This window comes from Salarias fasciatus, chromosome 20 (assembly GCF_902148845.1).
Source record: "Salarias fasciatus chromosome 20, fSalaFa1.1, whole genome shotgun sequence".
Classification (NCBI taxonomy): Eukaryota; Metazoa; Chordata; class Actinopteri; order Blenniiformes; family Blenniidae; genus Salarias; species Salarias fasciatus.
This window is the reverse complement of record NC_043764.1, coordinates 17,773,783-17,791,819: the sequence shown is the minus strand read 5'-3', so window position 1 is coordinate 17,791,819 and position 18,037 is coordinate 17,773,783. Positions and strand designations below refer to the sequence as shown.

The 18,037-nt window shown below is 38.8% G+C and overlaps 2 protein-coding genes across 2 annotated transcripts; one reads left to right on the top strand and one right to left on the bottom strand.

Moving 5' to 3' along the window:
- Window positions 1-1,618: 1,618 nt before the first annotated feature.
- On the top strand, window positions 1,619-8,715 carry cd63 (CD63 molecule). The gene is made up of 8 exons (XM_030119161.1): window positions 1,619-1,765; window positions 2,384-2,469; window positions 6,159-6,347; window positions 6,584-6,658; window positions 6,740-6,838; window positions 7,063-7,206; window positions 7,977-8,060; window positions 8,278-8,715. The coding sequence occupies exons 2-8, from the start codon at window positions 2,404-2,406 to the stop codon at window positions 8,341-8,343; spliced, it is 723 nt and encodes a 240-aa protein (XP_029975021.1). The 5' UTR covers window positions 1,619-1,765; window positions 2,384-2,403; the 3' UTR covers window positions 8,344-8,715.
- Window positions 8,716-8,757: 42 nt separating this feature from the next.
- On the bottom strand, window positions 8,758-17,063 carry letmd1 (LETM1 domain containing 1). Its single transcript, XM_030119160.1, has 9 exons — window positions 16,939-17,063; window positions 16,125-16,279; window positions 15,162-15,277; window positions 13,986-14,068; window positions 13,257-13,443; window positions 12,378-12,479; window positions 12,127-12,279; window positions 11,942-12,038; window positions 8,758-10,037 (listed from the first exon to the last, which is right to left on the bottom strand). Exons 1-9 carry the CDS (start codon window positions 17,052-17,054, stop codon window positions 9,961-9,963), a joined length of 1,086 nt encoding a protein of 361 aa, XP_029975020.1. The 5' UTR covers window positions 17,055-17,063; the 3' UTR covers window positions 8,758-9,960.
- Between the last annotated feature and the right edge of the window lie 974 nt (window positions 17,064-18,037).

Sequence of the window (18,037 nt, the reverse complement as noted above, 5' to 3'; positions counted from 1 at the left end):
TGACTTTTACCACATGATGCTATGTTGAGACAAATTCACTTTGCTAAATTTTACATACCAGTTTTGTCCAGTAATTTGCCCTTAGTGTTATTGGAGACTGTCAGGATAATTTACTTCTCAGAGGAACTACATTTTAAATAGTTCTCTTAAATTCACCCTAACATACAGTCGACTCTGAATGCGTGTGAGGTTACACACCTATGTCTTTACAGTTCATATAAAATGGTGTAAAAAAAAAAGAGGAAATATTTAAAGAGGGTTTCCTTACTGACAAACAACTTGTGACACTTTGTCATATCCTGGTTAAGCAATCAGTATTAATAATTATTCTGAAGGAACAGCCTGCTCCTTCTTAAATATCCTCCCTGTTTAGACAGAATTGTACATGGCAAATTATTTTTAACACTTAATTATTAGCATCAGTGAACATACTGTTCATGTTTAATTTGGAAAATATCAAAGCTACAAAAATATAGTTCATACTTAAAAGTTTTTCTTAGTCCAAGTTTGTAACCTTGAGTTTACTGTAGAACACAAGTTATTAATAAAGAAAAAATACAATACACAACTTTTATAGTTAATGTTTCACATCCATAATTTGTTCTCGTTACTAAACATCTCTGGAAAATCTGAAGGAATTCTCATTTTTGCCAGTCAGCCAAATTCACTTACCAGGCAATCAAAGATATATGAATGCTTTAAAATAATAATGCATATTGATTAACATTGCAAAACATCCAGTGTGTTTTAGATTCAGACAAATTTATTTCTGATAGAAAGTGGTACTCAGATTTAGTTAAAAAAGAAACTGGAAAGAATAGTTTTCAATGAAGAATCCTTCGGAGCATTAGTTTGTTTGACAAATACAGTCCAATTTCATCTTGAGTAGGCTAGACCATTAACATAGTGTCATAATAACTTTTCAATCTGTGAAGTTTTTCTCTCTTTTTTTTTTTGTGACAAAGGACATACGTGATCAAAATGTTTATTTTTTTCATAAGACCAAAGAATTACTACTGTGAATTATTACAGTGGCATCATCAGGCCAATTTCAATTACACTTTGTCCTGAAGGTTCACGGCAATGAGATGGTTAGATTTTAAGCCAGCATCACTCATATCGCCATTCAGGTCTCAATGTTGTGCTTTGTCCACTTATTTAAATTTTTTTAAATGTTTATTATATTATATTTTCAATGTTTTCTTTGAAATTTTTGCAATTTGCTTGGCGGTTTTGGCAGACCGGATTGGAGCTTCTTGTGGGGTTTTCTTGTCCTTCAGGCCTTATGGTTGACATCCCTAATTTAAACTTTTTAAATTGACCTTTGACTCTTCGGTTGGGTTAATAATTGGGTTATTTTTGGGTCATGACAAGACAGACTTAGGTGGTCAGTCTGAAAAAAAAAATAGAAAACTAAAACATAACATAAAACTGTTAAAATTTGCCTTGGCGGATGAGTTTCGTATTTTATTGACTCTTGGTCAAACTAAAGGTCATCTTATCTGATTCTTCTGCCCATACAATACACTCATGCTAACGCGTTCATCCTGACCGCTCAACGTGGTCGGAAAAAGTGATGTAATTAACGGAGAGTCTGTGAAGGCATCACGGCATTGGCGGCTGCTGCCGTGGGAAGGAGGCGTCAGAGGAGTGGATTCAAGGGCTGAGGGAGGAGGCGATATAAACAGCTCAACTTTGTCCAAAACTTCCACACAAAGCCCGACTTCGCCTCTGAAAGCAGGACTTAAAACTCTTCTCCTTAAAGGTAAGATCATAAACACCGTCGGAGTCCCCCTCATCCCCGCTTATTTTCTGTAACTTTTTTTTTCCCACGGTAAAGTTATTTGATCGATAGAAGCGTTTAACGATCGGAACACAAAAAAGGTCGCCAAAGTGAAGATGTTTTTTTGCTTTTCGACAACTTTTTTATGGTAAATTGTTTGCTTTTGGTAGTGTTTATGCAGCACTAACTCAATAGCCGCCCTAACGAATGCACTAATTTGGTGGCAGTTGATGTAATTTGGCCTGTGACAAAGTTGGTATTGTTGCTAGCGGTTGTAGACGAAGCCCGAAGGGCTCCAGCTTACAAAACAGTTTTTAAAAACAACAAAAAAACATTTTTATGCCTCAAATATGTCCCAAACCAGCACAGGCCGACAAACATTGACACCTGCACTTGTTTTTTCATTAAATGATTTTAATTTTAAAATTTAGTTTTAATTTTTTTTACACTTTTTGGTAAATGAGGTTTCTACTGAAAATGACTGAGATGTTCCACTGCTACTCTGCTCATATTACAGCTGATGTAATGTGCTTATAATTCAGCTGTTAAACAGAGTGAAATTGATCCAATTTAAACGTTTTTCTCTGTATTTTGACACAGGAACTTGATTCTCGTCAGCCATGGGTGTGGAAGGGGGAATGAAATGTGTCAAATACCTAGTCTTCTTTTTCAACTTAATCTTCTGGGTAAGTAAGAAGCCAGCCCCTCTAACCTACGTGTTTGCTATGTAAAAAGGCAGCAGGGTGGGAGCGGAAAGCACCTAAAAACGTATTTGTTGTTGAGTATTGAAGAGTACATGTGTCGGGAGTAAAGGAGGTCAGGTTATTCAGTCTTTGGGTGATCTGTGTTATCAGGTCAGCCAGCTTATCATTTACATCTGACCATAATGTTTAAGGCCGCACCTGTTTTAAAGTTTTTATCCTGCTTACCAGTCTTGTGACTTCAAACAAAAACCTGGTCCCTTCTCACCCCACTGCTTAGGTTGATATTAAGCATGTAACCAGCAACACAGTCACCTGATGTACAGACACACACACACACACATCTGAGGATTCGGTCGCATTTCTTTGCGAATCTTTTCAGATGGGCTTCCAGGTTTGTTTATTGCCACAATAAAATCCTGGACATGGTGATATACTTCCTGGATTTAAAGCGTTTGAGGTTTCTTCGTGTGTGTTTAAAAGTTTTAGAGTGAGAGGTCGTTGGGAGGGAATGTGAATCTCATGACCAGATTTCTGAATGTAACAGGACCATGTGACTCATCCAGATCAACGTCTTTTCCCTCACTTGTAGACACAATGCCAGTTAAGGCTTCTCAGTTTGGGTTCTTTGGTTAGCAGTCATGCCACCTGGGACAGGAGTAAGTAAGGATGACAAAGCTGCATTGGTTCACTTTGTGCCCTGTGCTTCGACAGGCACCAACAGTGTACAGATATTTACTGAATTATGTTTTCCATGTAATGCCAGTCTTAGTACACTTAAGGACAGTTTACCTATTTATTCATTTGAACAGTCTGCAACGATCACACACTCCTCATTACTGTATGGCAAATCATCTGTGTACACACCAGCTATCTCAAAAGAGGCATTGCTGTTAGACAGGTATTATAGTATGTTGAAAGCAGTCATTAGATGTTTTAACAGTGTTAATTCATGTGCTTCACTTTTGTGTTTATAAACAGTAAACAGTAATTTAAACCAAGCTCATAGCACACTTTAATATAGTATTGAGACTCAAGTCAGTAAAATGTTTGAACACATTTTCAATTAAAATTGTTCTAGTTCTTGTTGAAAAAGCATTATGAGATGTCCTTTACCATTTTGTACTGGATATGCTGTTTTCCTGCATTGTAAGTCTCATGTTGTTGAACAAACAGTTTGAAGAGCTGTGTTATTCAAGTAGCCTTAGGCCAAAGTCTAGAAAAAGAAGTATAGCAAGTTTTTATTTCATAAATGTTTCCGGTTCAGTGCTCTTGATGATAGTAAAGTTGAACTTAAAAACAACAGCATCTGAATTACCTGCAGTCACTGATGTATGAATTCATTGACTGCTTCTGACAGAGGAGTGAGCAGTAGTGAGAGTTTTCCAGCCATTTTGACATTTTTTCGTCATATTGCATTATGGGCCTTGTGTCAGGAAATGGTGTATAATGTAACAACCGTGTTGTGAAATGTTTGCAGTCAGGATGAGGACTAAATGAACGCACCCATGATTCTGACATTTGAAGAAGCGGATGAACATAGAAAATAGTGCACTGTAGAGTAAATATGGGTTTATTCTACTGTATTCTGGGATTGAGGTGATCCTCTTCATTGTGTTTGCTCCTTTATATTTTCTGTTGTCAGCCACAAGTCACCTATAAGACTCATGTTCAAATATTTACGTTGTTGCAATTAAGAAGAGGTCTTCAGCAATGGCTGGTGCTCAGTACAGTTTACAGAAAGGATGACAAAGTGTCACATGAACATGAATTCCACAGAAGTTTCAGGTTTTCATATTAATATAAATAAACATGTTCATTTGAACGTAAAAAGTCTAGACAGTATTACATTTATTTGAGTTGGAAATAGTTTCCGTTACATTATGTTGCTTTTTAAAATAAATGATCAACAAGCTATATAAAATTACATATCATGTCACTTGGTCACTCAATGTTCCATTTCCAAAAAGCAAAGGTGAATTTACATTGTGACGTGTGTTGTTGTACAGGCATATGAAGAATACTGAAATGGTTTGTTCAAACCTAAACGCAAGTCGTTGCCTCCATTAGTCAAAGATAAAAACTGAAGTTTGACAAATAATTTTATAAAATAAAGAATATCAAATAGTGATTGTAAGTGTTGTGATCACATTTCTGCATTGGTGTACAGCATTAGTTAACATTAATACATACATCAATTTCTGAAAAATTCCGCATTAACCACTGCAATAGAAACACAAACATGCTGGAGTATCCTGTCTTTGTTTTCATGATTTTGGTGATGTTTCCCGGATTGCTGAAAAAGTGAAAGAACAATTACATACAGTGAAAATAAACTATTTTCATTGAGTTTTCATCTTTTTCGCTGTTATCTTTACAGTTTTGCCGTACAAACTTTAAAATTACTTTTGTCTTAAGAATGTCAGCTTAAAAGCTTGAAATTTGTTAATGGTCAAGTCAGTCTATCCCAAATGCTAATTTGATTTTCAAAAAGATAAATAATTTAAAGATTGTGAGGCCACAGCCAAGCTAAATATGAACTTATGAGCAGTTCTTTGCATGAACAACTGCAAGAGTGAAAAGTCAACGTCAGAATAGTCACAAATCCTTTCTGTCTTTATTTAGAATTTCAGCGGAGCTCCTCTGACTGCAGACGACGTCAGTTTGTATTTACCCTGAGAGAAGTCAATGTAAAGGGGATGCAGTCCTTAGATGTTTGCATAAGAACGAGTTGATCCTGGAGGATCTTGCTCAAACAGTTCATCTATACAATGTTTGTCAAAGGTCTTATCTTGAGCTACTCCACCCACATTCTGCGACTCATGCATATCAGAGTTTATCATTTAATCATTCCACAGATATTATGAGGAAATTAAACATGTCATAAGTTCCTTGTATTCAGTATTAGTGCGAACATGATTTTGGTGACTGTTTGCGTGGGGGAAAAAAGTTGGCAAATATATAATTCAATCATTCATGCACTCATCAATTTTCTTAGCCACTTTTTCCTTTTCGGGGTCACGGGGTGCTGGAGCCAATCCCAGCTGCTTATGGGCGAGGGCGGGGTACACCCTGGACACATTGCCAGTCTGTCGCAGGGCCAACACATAGGGACAGACAACCATGCACACTCACATTCACACCTAGGGGCATTTTAGGGTCACCAGTTAACCTGACTTGCATGTTTTTGGACTGTGTGAGGAAGCAAATGTATAAATGTTGATCTAAATATTGTGACATTTAACATTTCTGGATTTTTGGTATGATGATTGGCACTGTCGCCTCTACGAAAGATGCTCTGTACAAATCCCCTCTAGATTATTTTCAAATGATAAACGGGTCATAACCGTGTGTGTGTGTGTGTGTGTGTGTGTGTGTGTGTGTGTGTGTGTGTGTGTGTGTGTGTGTGTGTGTGTGTGTGTGTGTGTGTGTGTGTGTGTGTGTGTGTGTGTGTGTGTGTGTGTGTGTGTGTGTGTGTGTGTGTGTGTGTGTGTCTACTGTTAGTCCTGGTTGCACTCTACCTTTTATCCAGTGTTGACTGTAACCGTCTCAAAGCATTACAGCCACATAGTCAAATAATCAAATCATGTATTATCTAGTCAAAATGAAAAAGCAAAAACACACACATGTATGATTAATTCTGCCCTAAACAAAATCTTTTTATGTTTCTGCAGTTATGTGGCCTGGCACTGATCGTTGTGGGAATCTTGGTGCAAGTGTCTCTGCACAACAGCCTCATGATGAAAGATGCGTCTGCATCAGGAGGTCCCATTATCCTGATTGCAATCGGTGTGGTGATTTTCTTCATCGCTTTCTTTGGTTGCTGTGGAGCCTGGAAGGAAAACTACTGCATGGTCACCACGGTAATGCACTCCACAGGGTCTCTCATCAGTCACAATTAGGAAATGCAAAGTTGTACCATGGTCATACTTCAAAATATTTTCTAGTTTGTGAAAAAAACAATATGTGTCAGGGATAAAAATCTGTTGGCCAGTAAAAGACCAGTTTCAAATTATTTTTTTAATGAAGAATTTTCGCTGACTTTAATATAAGCATTGCACTTCGTCTATAAATACATTTTTACTTCCTTTTCACACAGTTTGCGGTTCTTCTGTCGCTGATCATCCTCGCTGAGATCGCAGCTGTGATCACTGGATACGTATTCAGAAACAAAGTGAGTATAAATCTGAATTATTCTGTAAGGTCACAAGCGAACCAGTCGATCACACGCTCTGACTTTGTCTCTCCCGTGTAGCTTTCAGCGATCGTCCACGACAGCCTCACCGACATGATCGACAACTACAACAACAGCACAGAGGAATTCAGAGACTCAGTGGACAAACTGCAGGAGGATGTAGGTCCAGCATTATCTACCCGACTCATGATTTGCTTATTCTGACAACACCTTCTCATAACACTGCCGCATCCTGTTGGCCGGTCCTGCATGATAGGTCAATAGACAGTGCAAACAGTGGTGTCGTAATTTATATCCTTGTACTGAACATGTCAAAAGACTGGTACCTGCTACATACATAATGTACTTAATGTCTTGGATTTGTTTTTAATTTCTGTTTCCAGCTTCACTGTTGTGGTGTGAACAGCTCTGCCGACTGGAGAGACTTCAGCCCTGATGGAAACTCGGTTCCTGACTCGTGCTGCCTAAATGTCTCTACAAACTGTGGGAAAGGGGCCATGACAGATGCCTCCAAAGTGAACGTGCAGGTAAACTTTCCCACAATTGTTGCTTACAGTAATAAGAAACTTGAGGTTTATTTGCATTTCTCAGTGTTTCACTTCTGGTTTTTGACGATGACAAAAATATGAAAATCTTTTCTGTTAATTGAGACTATTCAGGAGCATTAAAACAAGTGTAAATGTTTGAGCTTAGAGATATTTCTAATAAATAGTTATGATCAACCAAATTCCATCTCAGCATACCAGTTCTCTGTGTTCCCCCTTGTAAGCTGGAGACTCGTATGAGTTTTTCCCCCCTGCTGCTTCATATTCATTCACCCATCAGAGCAGATGTCCTCTCTGGGTGCTGATGTGTTTAAGCATGATGAAGGATGTAATCTCTCATCTTGGAGCCATGATCTGCTGATAACAGACCATAGTGCACCTAACATACTGTGTTTACTCAGGATGAGACCTGTTCCTGACAAACTGAAATTTGAGGATTGATTCCCATGTGCTCCGTGGAAGTGTGAAATTAGGATTTTCCTGTTAATTTAGTTCCAGCTACAAACGATAAGACAACGTGATTGTTTCTTTTATTCGGTTTGTGTTTGAATATTTACAGTATGTGTTCAGGTTTGGTTCAGCATATAAGACAAAACAATTCCTCTTATTTGTCACCTGAAAAGTCCACAGAACTCCATGTAACAAAGAAGTAACTGTAACAAGACAAATGTAGAAGTGTTACCATCATGTTCAATAGTATTTCAACCTGCAAAAAGTGAAATTTGGTTCTGCCTTCTTTTTTTTTTTCCTAGGGCTGTAGCAAGGCTGTGGAGGCTCTGCTGCAGAAGAACATCATGTGGGTGATCGTGGCCGCCCTTGTTATTGCTTTCCTGCAGGTACGTAATCTAAAGACACAAATGTCAATACACACAGTACACGTCATATACAACATATGGGCAAATAACTCAAGTCTTCTCACGCTCATATCTGTGTCTCAATAGCCTTCATAAACATTTCTTTATTGAATGTGTTAATATATTTTATCTTCTTTCTGACGTAACCTGTTAGGTATGGCAGGATGACTAACACCTCTGCTCTCTCTCTGACTTCCAGATCATGGGCATCGTGTTCGCCTGCTTGTTGATGAGAGGCATTCGCAGCGGCTATGAAGTGATGTGATTCAGAGCCGAATCAGAAGAAGAGTTGGGTGTCAACGTTACGCTTTTTGGGAGCTTAATTTGAACATTTGTTATAAGTTCATCTTACACTTCACTTGTAATACAGAGAACAATATTTTTCCTTTAGTGATTTTGGAATAAATTCCTAGGTTACTGGTTTCTCTGCTTCAATGCTGTTATATGCGTAGCAATTTTAAAGTGGTAGGAAGAGTTCGTTTTCAGTGCAATGTTAGTGAAGGCTCTTGATCATGAAGAAATTTAACACCCCACTTTGCTTGTACCAGTTTGAGACTCCTGATCAGTGTTGGTGTTAAATTGTTGTTATGCTGGTTTCCAAGTTTCCGTTTTTAATAAAGGTTCTTTAAAACTTGAACGCATGGATTCTTTTAAGACAATCGAAGAAGAAGAAAAAAAGCACCATGAAAGATGTTTTATTTCAGACACAATTCCATAACAAAGGGTATGTTGGCACAAATGTTCAAAACTTTAATGAGTAGTTTCATACAATTTAAAAAAAAAAAAAAAGAGAGAGATTCAAAGACCAGAACTTCTGCAAATAATAGTTGAGCTGCTTCATGCCAGTCCTTACGAAAGGCACAGTCAGGAAATGACACGTCTGATTTTACGCTTCACAACACCAGTCATCTACAAAAAGGATGTCCAGTTCCGCTTTGTTCTGTGACTCAAGACACAAAAGGCGTAGATGAAATGTGCTGAAGTGTTGACTTACAAAGTAAAGTTCATGTCATTTTAAGCTTCTCATGCAAGAAAGCATCAAGTAAACAAAGTAAAGTGCCATCACAACTCTTGTCCAGCACCTTTTGATTGCAGTGCAGGATAATATTCAGTTACAATAACTTTAGTTTCTCAATACAGAAAACAAGCTTTAATATATATGTCACCAAGTTGTTTTTTTTTTTTAATGATCCTTTTAAGATGTTCCCTCTTAAATAGTGTTTTCAAGAAATCGACTGCTTCAGACGTCAGCAACTACCTTTTCTTTCCGACACGTTTTCTTTTCCACAAAACCACTTTTTTTTAACAAGGTTCCAGCAACTTTGGCATGACCAGCACTGAGCAGAGTAAAAAAAAAACTAAACTAAACGTAAAAGCAGAGCTGAAACTGAGGTAACAGCATGAGAGAGAACAGTACGTGTTGGAAGCAGACATATTCGACAGTCCCACGTAAAGGCTCCCATGTGTAATTGTATGAATGGAATGTGCCTGAACAATCCCTCAAGTAACTTATTAACACACCGCAAAGTAGTTACTGCTTGCTTACTGAGATGGAACTATTTCCGGATTTCCAGCTTCGCCTTTGTAGCTGTATAGAAGACAATGCCGTCATGCAATGTAGTTCGGTGCCTCAGTTTTAGCCCCTCGTCGGGGTTCTCATCACACACAAGGCAGCAATAATAATCTCTCTAATAAAGATACAATAAATTCATCATTTTTCCAAATGATTTTTTTTTTCCAATCTCAAAACCTCACCAAGAACAATTTTCTTTTATTACTTCCTTTGCAAACAAAAAGTGTTCAACTCTTGGGGACGTTGTGCAGTCCAGTGCATGACAGAGGCCACAGTCAGCGGAGCAGCTTACCCAGGGCCGCCTTCTTGTCAGTGACGGCTGGGACCGTGTGGGTAGTTCGCAGAGAGAAGTACAATACTGTGCAAAAGCAGCGACACCTCCGAGTCTGGAGAAAAGTGGGATGGTACACAATAAGTTGAAGGAGTGATGCAACATTTTGAATTCACCTGAAGTCTCTAGCCGGGTGTCTACATTACAAATGCATGAGGTGGTAAAGTGCCACTTGTTACAAACTATCAGTTTAAAAGTCTGTTTTTAAAACATGATTTGTAAAATGCTGCAGGACACTAGAGTTTGTGAAATAAATGTCTATAAACTTGTTTGGGGAGGCCTGTCCACCAGGAAATCTGAAAATATGTGCCGTGAATCACAAGGCTTTATTAATCTTTAGAAAAGTATCATATAAATACATCTGTGTGTGTAATAGCTGTAGGCCTTGGTGTCACAGTAACTCTTTTCTCCTCGTAAAAAGATCAAATCGCAAGCCAAACATTTATCTAATAAAGCCTGCAGAAACATATTTACAAAATGTAATTTAATTTAACAGAAGGGTCTTTTGTTCATCTAACAAAGCAGGACTCTGTAAACTGTCAGAGGAGTTGTGAACTTGACTTGAACTGTTTGACTTTAAATGACTTGGCATTTCCCCACACGCCCAACTATGTACAAACTAAAATAAATGTGTACAAATTAGATGATTCCTTTCGTTTTTTAAATTATCAGAAAAGTCATTTTGATGGAGTAAACTTATGACCTTATCGTGGATATGTTTTTTTTTAAGAGGTTGCATTCACTGTATTGAAATATTCGACACCACACTCTCACCACCAGGGGGGGTATTGTGCAATAAATAAAAAAAAAGTTGAAATGAAAAGATTTCAAGAATGCAAAGGGGCTGATAGGTTTGACCTCCTGGCCCCCCTGTAGCAGCTGAAGAGGAGGAGGTAGCTGACACTCACCGCCTCTGCTGCTCCTTCTCTTCAACTCGGCTTGTTTATTATAATGTGAGGCGTTCACGAGCATCGGGTAATTCCCAATGTTTACAGAAATAATTAAAGAGGACAAAATGAGACACTAAGAATAAATGTTCATGTCTGTGAAACTTATTTTAATCAACTTGTTTTCCTTTTATCCAACTGGCAACAGAAATAGCTTTAAAATGGGTCTAATTGTCCAAATGTTTCAGAGACTGCCGCCATGAGGAGGATTTAGTTTTCATTTCCTCAAACAAGTTGTTCTCATTGTTTACAACAACAAAGCACCTTTTCAGATTTTGTTTTGTGTTTGTATTGTAATTTAAGTAAAAAATGTCAGAGTATTTCTTGTTTACTGTACACAGGCAGCAATAACCTTTGAATGTTTACAGTAAGTATGCATGAGAAAGAAATGAAAGAATGTTATTTTTGCATTTCTACTGTTAACAGAATTGTGTTGGTATTTTTGCACCAGCCATAAACTAGCCCAAAATGTTACATTCTTCTTTATTTTAAAGAGGAGAATGGAACATGATGGTGAAATGTTTGCTTGTTTTGTGCATATAGTTAAGAGACTGAACAACAAAAATATTTGGTTTTTTGGCCTTATTTCGAACCAAAAATGTAGAAGCAGCACTACTAAGAACAAAGTTTTTATGAATAATTTGACTTGAAATTAACTCATCAGAAAGGCTTTTACCATTTACAATTTGATGTCTGAAGTTTGCAGGGTTTTTTTTAACCCTTTTTGTTGAGTTGTGTGAGAGGACTCAAATATTAGAAAGACCCCTCTGTACGGTGTAATCCAACTCAATGTCACTACGTCAGGCGTAACCTACAAATGACTTGTCAAATTTAAAGCCTGGCCTTTCTTCATGCTTTAGGCCAAAGTCGATATAGTGGATTACATTTTGAAGCACAAATGCAACTGTGCTTTCGAAGCACGAGTTAAAATAAAAATCTGTTGTTGTGGCCAATAGTCCTGTGAGCCAAAGTTGCAATGAAAAGAAAAATCTGATTAAACTGTTGTACTAACCCTTCAATGAAGAAGACACCTGAAGCCACCGAGACAACCATTCACGACACTGAGAGGCTCCAAGAGGATCCGCGTTGAGTCCTCGGACATAACAAGCCTGAAAATCAGTCAGAGATATGGATGAAGCGGTTTCCTGTGACTGCAGGGAGACGACCACGTAAAGCCATTTTCACAGAGCGACTGACGTGTTTGAGCTCGGCCTCGCTCAGCTGGTGAGGGCCCAGCCTGCCGAGGGCCCGGTCCAGCTGGAGCAGCTCCAGGGCGTGGCTGTTCAGCCGTCGGCCAATCAGGAAGCCCGGGAGGTGAGGGGTCAGGAAGAGCAGGGGGCTGATGTGCCTCTGATTAGGCCATGAGGACAGACAAGAACCAAAATATCAAGAGTGAAAGCAGCGCTTTGTTTATGGACAGAGTCTGAGAGATGTGAGCCTCCACTCACCATGTGTTCGACGCTCATCCTCTTTATACCCAGAGGAGGTCCAGAAAACAGGCTTCGGACAGCCAGGATTTCAGAGACTTGGGGGTTTGCTCCATTTTGCACCTGAAAATACACGACTTAGTTCACTTTCATGGCTTCACTGGCTCCTCTGTCTTCCTCCCACAGTCGAAAAACATACGATTCAGGCTAAAGTTGTGTCTTGATATTGTCCATGAGTGTGAATGAGTGACTCTGTGTTTGTTTTGTGATCAACGTGTTTACGGTGTAATCATCAGCTGGAAATCAGCTCTAGTTATCAAAGTTTGTTCCCCCCACCACCACCACCCAGTTATTGCAAATATAGATCACATTTATCCCATTTGTCAAATTTGGGTAAGTAATTTAAAACTCAGAAAATGGAAAGTTTCTCACATTTTAAAACTGTTAATTGCATTTGCTATTGAGCAACAGGGAAAACATTTGACGCATTTTAATATGTTGAGATTTGATTTACTATTTTTGATTTTCATGTTTACAGTTCTGTAATAAGAAAACTCCTCTCTCGATGCAGGGTTTGAATTTCAGCTTTCTGGGAAATATCTTTTGGCCTATTTTAGCACGTGTTTCAAATGGATTTACTTCTAAAAAGCATAAAGTCAAACCAGACTCTAGCAGGGCCAAGAGTGTAAACAGGAGTCTCGTTATTTTTATCAAAATTACACTTAATGTCACAGTTGATAGGAGCAACCTACGTATCAAAGTATTTCCAGTCTTCACAGAAGTATCTGTATTTCAACAAAGTAAAAACCTAAATACTTGACAAGTTTCTGCTGCTTTACTTATGTTTTGCTACTTTCGGGGTCATTTGCACGGCCAATGCTTTCTGATGGGTTCACTTACTTTGGCACACAGGTCTTTCAGGCGGCCCTGGAGCTGCCTGTCTTTGACCTGGTTGCTCGTGTGCTGGAGTCCTTGGAGCACCGGCCCGTGGTGCTGCGCCCGGAGTGAATGGTAAATTCCTCGAAACTCGAGCTGCTGCTTGGGATTCCAGAAATGAGGGATCAGGAGCTGACGGGGGAAAAAGTACCTGGCAGTGAAACGGAGGAGGCGTTAGCAGAGACAGGGCGGACATAACAAGAGATAAATCATCATTTCTATCCATCAAGTGTTTCTGTGAGATATATATATATATATATATATATATATATATATATATATATATATATATGTACAGTGCTGCCAAAGAGTATTTGCCCCATCTCAGATTCTTATGTTTTTGCATATTTACTCCACACTTTAAAGTTTAAGTTCCATAAAAAAAAAGAAAAAGAAAAACGGGAAGGGGTAGTTTTTTTTTTACATAAAGCCAGGTAGGTTTGGAGAGCTTTTTCCCCTCAAAACATTAAATCATCATTTAAAAACTGTATTTTGTGTTTACTGTGCTTATCTTTGTCCAATATTTAAATTTGCTTTGACGGTCTTCAACATTTCAGTGATGGAAATTTTCCAGAAATAAGAATTTGAGAATGGGGACAAATACTTCTTCACAGAACTGCTTAATGGTGGCCAGCTGAGACAGAAGGTGGCTGTTTTATCAAAACGAACTAATTTTATTAAAAACTAACTCACATCAAGACGAACACCAGGTAATTGGCAAAGGGAGGAATGGATATCAACACCAGCGGGATGGCCTTGATCAGGTTTCTGCGAAGCTGTGAAACACATGTCAGTTCAGTAAAGCTACTGAAAAACATCAGGTACATTAACAATCCAAACAATGGCAATATTTTATGCAACACCCTACAAATTCAGAAATATGTTATTGGTCTTTTATCGCTTATGTCTATAAAGTTGATGAATCGTCAAACAAAATGAACAAATGACAAGTAAATCCATAACAGACAGCTAAGACTAAAAGACATCAGACCTAAGAAGTCTGAATGCTTAAAGACTTCATAAAAAGAAGGGTGGCAACATGTGATTTTATCAGTTGGTGATAAGCACTCATCCGTCACAGTGAGAGGGTCCCCCGTTCGAGTCTAGGATGGGCTCAATCTATCTTGTGACAGACTGAGGACCTGTCCCGGGTGTAGCCTGCCTTCATCAGTGGTTAGCTGGGATTAGTAGCAGCACCTCGCGGCCCTGAACTGGATAAATTGTGTCGATGATGACTGGAGACGTGATTTAATGTTCGACTGCTGGTGAGTCTGAGCTCAACAAGCAAAACTTCCAAAGAGAAGATGCTTTAAAGGAAAATTCTTGTTCATGCTTTGTTACTAAACGTGATCTAACTGATCAGCATCCAGTACAGACCTCTGATTGAAACCTGAATGAAGCATATCGGAGTATTCCGATGGAGAAAATACAAATGGCTAGGTAGAAGTCAGCTGAGGACGAGCATTGAAAAGTCGACAATAACAACCTGAGTCGAACAAACCACTTTCCTGCACTACTGCCACGGACTGGATATGCCTGCAAAGAGAGCCGAAGACGTCTGAGAGGATCACCAGGAGCCCACTGTCCTCTCTGCAGAGCATACAGCACCGCAGAGTCCACAGGGGAGCTGCCTCCATCCTCAAAGACCCCACCCACCCAGCACCGACTGTTGACACTCCTGCCATCAGGCCGGAGGTACAGAAGTGTGAAATGCAGAACAGCAAGATCTATAATTCTGTGAGTAAATTCACATGTGATTCGTACATAAGGAGTCACCTGATGCACATTACCAGAGTGTGACTTGAAAAATCTCCACTCACGTCTGAAAAGTGTCTGATTAGCTGATGTCGATCCAGTCGACAGACTCACCTGTCTTAGTTTCTCCATATCTCTGTAGGGTAGGTCCTGGAACTGTATCCTGTCAGTGTACATTTGTACTTTAATCCTCTTCACTTCATTGGCATCGTTGAACAGAAGCTTGAAACCTGCAATGACACAAAAACAACACAATTTAAAAAACAATCTGAAAACCAACACAGACTGAGGGGATGAAGGAAGTCTTCTCCTGAAAGTGATTCATTAAAAGAGTCTCTGGTAGGCCACCAGCTCTTCTCCCTGGTCATAAATTCATTATCTCCAAGTAATCCAGTTTCTTCCCACAGTCCAAAAAACATGCATTACAGGATAGCTGGCGGGTCTGAGTTGTCTGTAGCTGCATGTGGTGGTCCGTCTCTGTGTGTTCGCCTTGTGATGGACTGGTGGCCTGTTCAGGTTGCTCCCTGCTCTAGTCCGTAGTCAGCTGGGTTCAGCTCCAGTGCCCCGCCACAGCGCAAGCTTAAACTGCACATAGTAGTATAAGATGAAGAACGTATGAAATGACCACTCGCATCTTGTATTTGATGCTAAATGCTCCAACTAGTGTTTCTTTTATCTTGAAACCACAACTTATTCACCAATAGTGTCTGAAAGGTTAGAGTACATAAAGCTTCAGTGGAACGTCATCGTGAAAATGTCACTGGGCCTTTTTTTCTTTCATCTCTGACCGCAGATTGTAGTTATTTGAGGTCAGGTGCTGGAGCCGACCCCAGCAGACTACGGGTGAAGGCAGAGTTCAACCCCAAATTTGTCACAAGTCCATCACAGTGTAAACAGAGAGACAGAGCGTAACATCCATACCTACGGCCAAAAACCTTTGTTTTTGGACTGTGTGAGAGGACCAGGAGAAAAACACACACACATATTACAGTATCCCTGTTCAGTTAGCATCTTTCATTCAATAATGAATATATTTGCTCCTCAGTGTGTTTCAGAGGTTTGTTCAAGACAACTTACCCTCCACAAAGGTGTGGTAAAGCTGGAAAAAGCGAGGAAACCTCCTCTGAAGGAAACTTTCATATCTGGCGTTTGCTTTCTGGAGCTTGTTGGCCACATGTCGGCCGATACCGCGTTTAACTTTGGAGGTTGAGTAGAGTCTGCAGAGGGGTAACCTGAGAGGAAGGAACAGAACAGATTTGTTTTCTTTCAAATTTGGTTTCAATCAAAAAGGAAATGAACAATGTTTATAAATATAAATGATTTGCTTGGAAAAAAAGGATTAATCACACATGTGATCACATTTTAAGTGTGATTTACAGGCCTACAGTACCAACCTAACTACGGTAATAGTATTGTGCAACTACTTTGTCATTGTGGCCCCACCAGCTTAATCATTAGCAACGACAGAGATCATTAATCTACTGTCAATGTAACTATGAATCACCCGTATAGCTTCAAATAAATAATGATAAACTTTGAACATCGTAAGGAAGAGTAGTGAAAAATCTTTGCAATAATAGATAGGCAAGTGAATTTAATAAGTATTCTGAGAAATGTAATTAAATACAACAAAAAGTGAAAGTAGTTATTTACCACTCGATGGAACCTCATCAATTATGTTTGCTTCCACTGACAACTGTCAGTAATAACATACTGAACACACACCGATGACAATGAATGAAAAGGCATAATATAACCATAAATTCAGCATTGATTAAATGTGTAATCAAACGCAAAATGATCGATTAGCTTAGCAGAGGCTTCACGGATGCGGGTGAAAACAAGAGTGTCAGACGGTGAAGGTCTGAGCTCCGACTTGATTCGCACATACCTGGCCTGACAGGACACGGAGTGGGGATACACGGTGTGTGTTACCCCGTTCGTCCTGAGACCCCACAGTCTAGTCAAAGACAGCTGGCTGCACAGCCGCGAACAGGACAGCGCCATGTTTGACAGGAGAGGAGGCGCAGTTACCGTAATGCCGCTATGAAGCTGCGCTGTGGCCCGTCCACCTGTTACCGTATTACAACTAAAAACTCTTAATTTCGTTTTGGAAACATGATTTTTTTCTTTTTTTTTTTTCTTTTCTTTTTTTTCACTTTGATTAAAATGATACGCCCTGGAAACATTAGTAGATACACCAATGGATCTCCTCCATGGATTCTGCTTCTACAACAATAATATGAATCACTTCTGATTAATATTTAACCAGTCATTCCGAAATGTTATTGTCCATAGCTGAATGTCATGGAACTAACTATAACCTGCAGTTACAAACTTAGCTTCAACCTTTATCCTGAAACTATTTCTGACAGCTTCAGCCTGCCCCAGGTCTATCTGACCTGGAGTGGGCTGAAGGTTTGGGTTACATGTTCATGGTGGATTGTATTGTTTTATGTTTAGTTGCCAGAGCTCCTAAATAAACTATAAAGAATTTGTACAGTTAATGAGAGAGAGGATAGGGATTTTTTTTCCTTTTTAAAAATTATTTTATTTACAGAAAGTGTGCACACGCTAAAGAGAAATTTTAAAAATCTACAAATAACCATCTTTTTTGTTGAAAAATAAAGAAAGAAAGAAAAATGTGTTTATGTTGCAGTCCTACAATTTAGGTCACAAAATTTCCAAAAACAATATCACCAAAATAGTGACAAATTCATCCATATATTTGTCCATTTCTAAAAATTAAAATGAAAGTTTTAGCCTGATTTCAATCAATCCGACAAAGAAACAAAAAAAAAAAAAACAACAAAAAACAAAAAAACAAAAAAACAAAAAAAAAACCATTCACATCACAAACTTTCTGACTTGTTTCTTCTGCTGAGGTATGCTGCTGTCTTTGCTTGTCTGATAATGAAGTTAAAATGAAGACATTGTGGTCTGTTTTTGTATTTCTGTTTTTACCCTATCATATATATTAATTTAGAGAA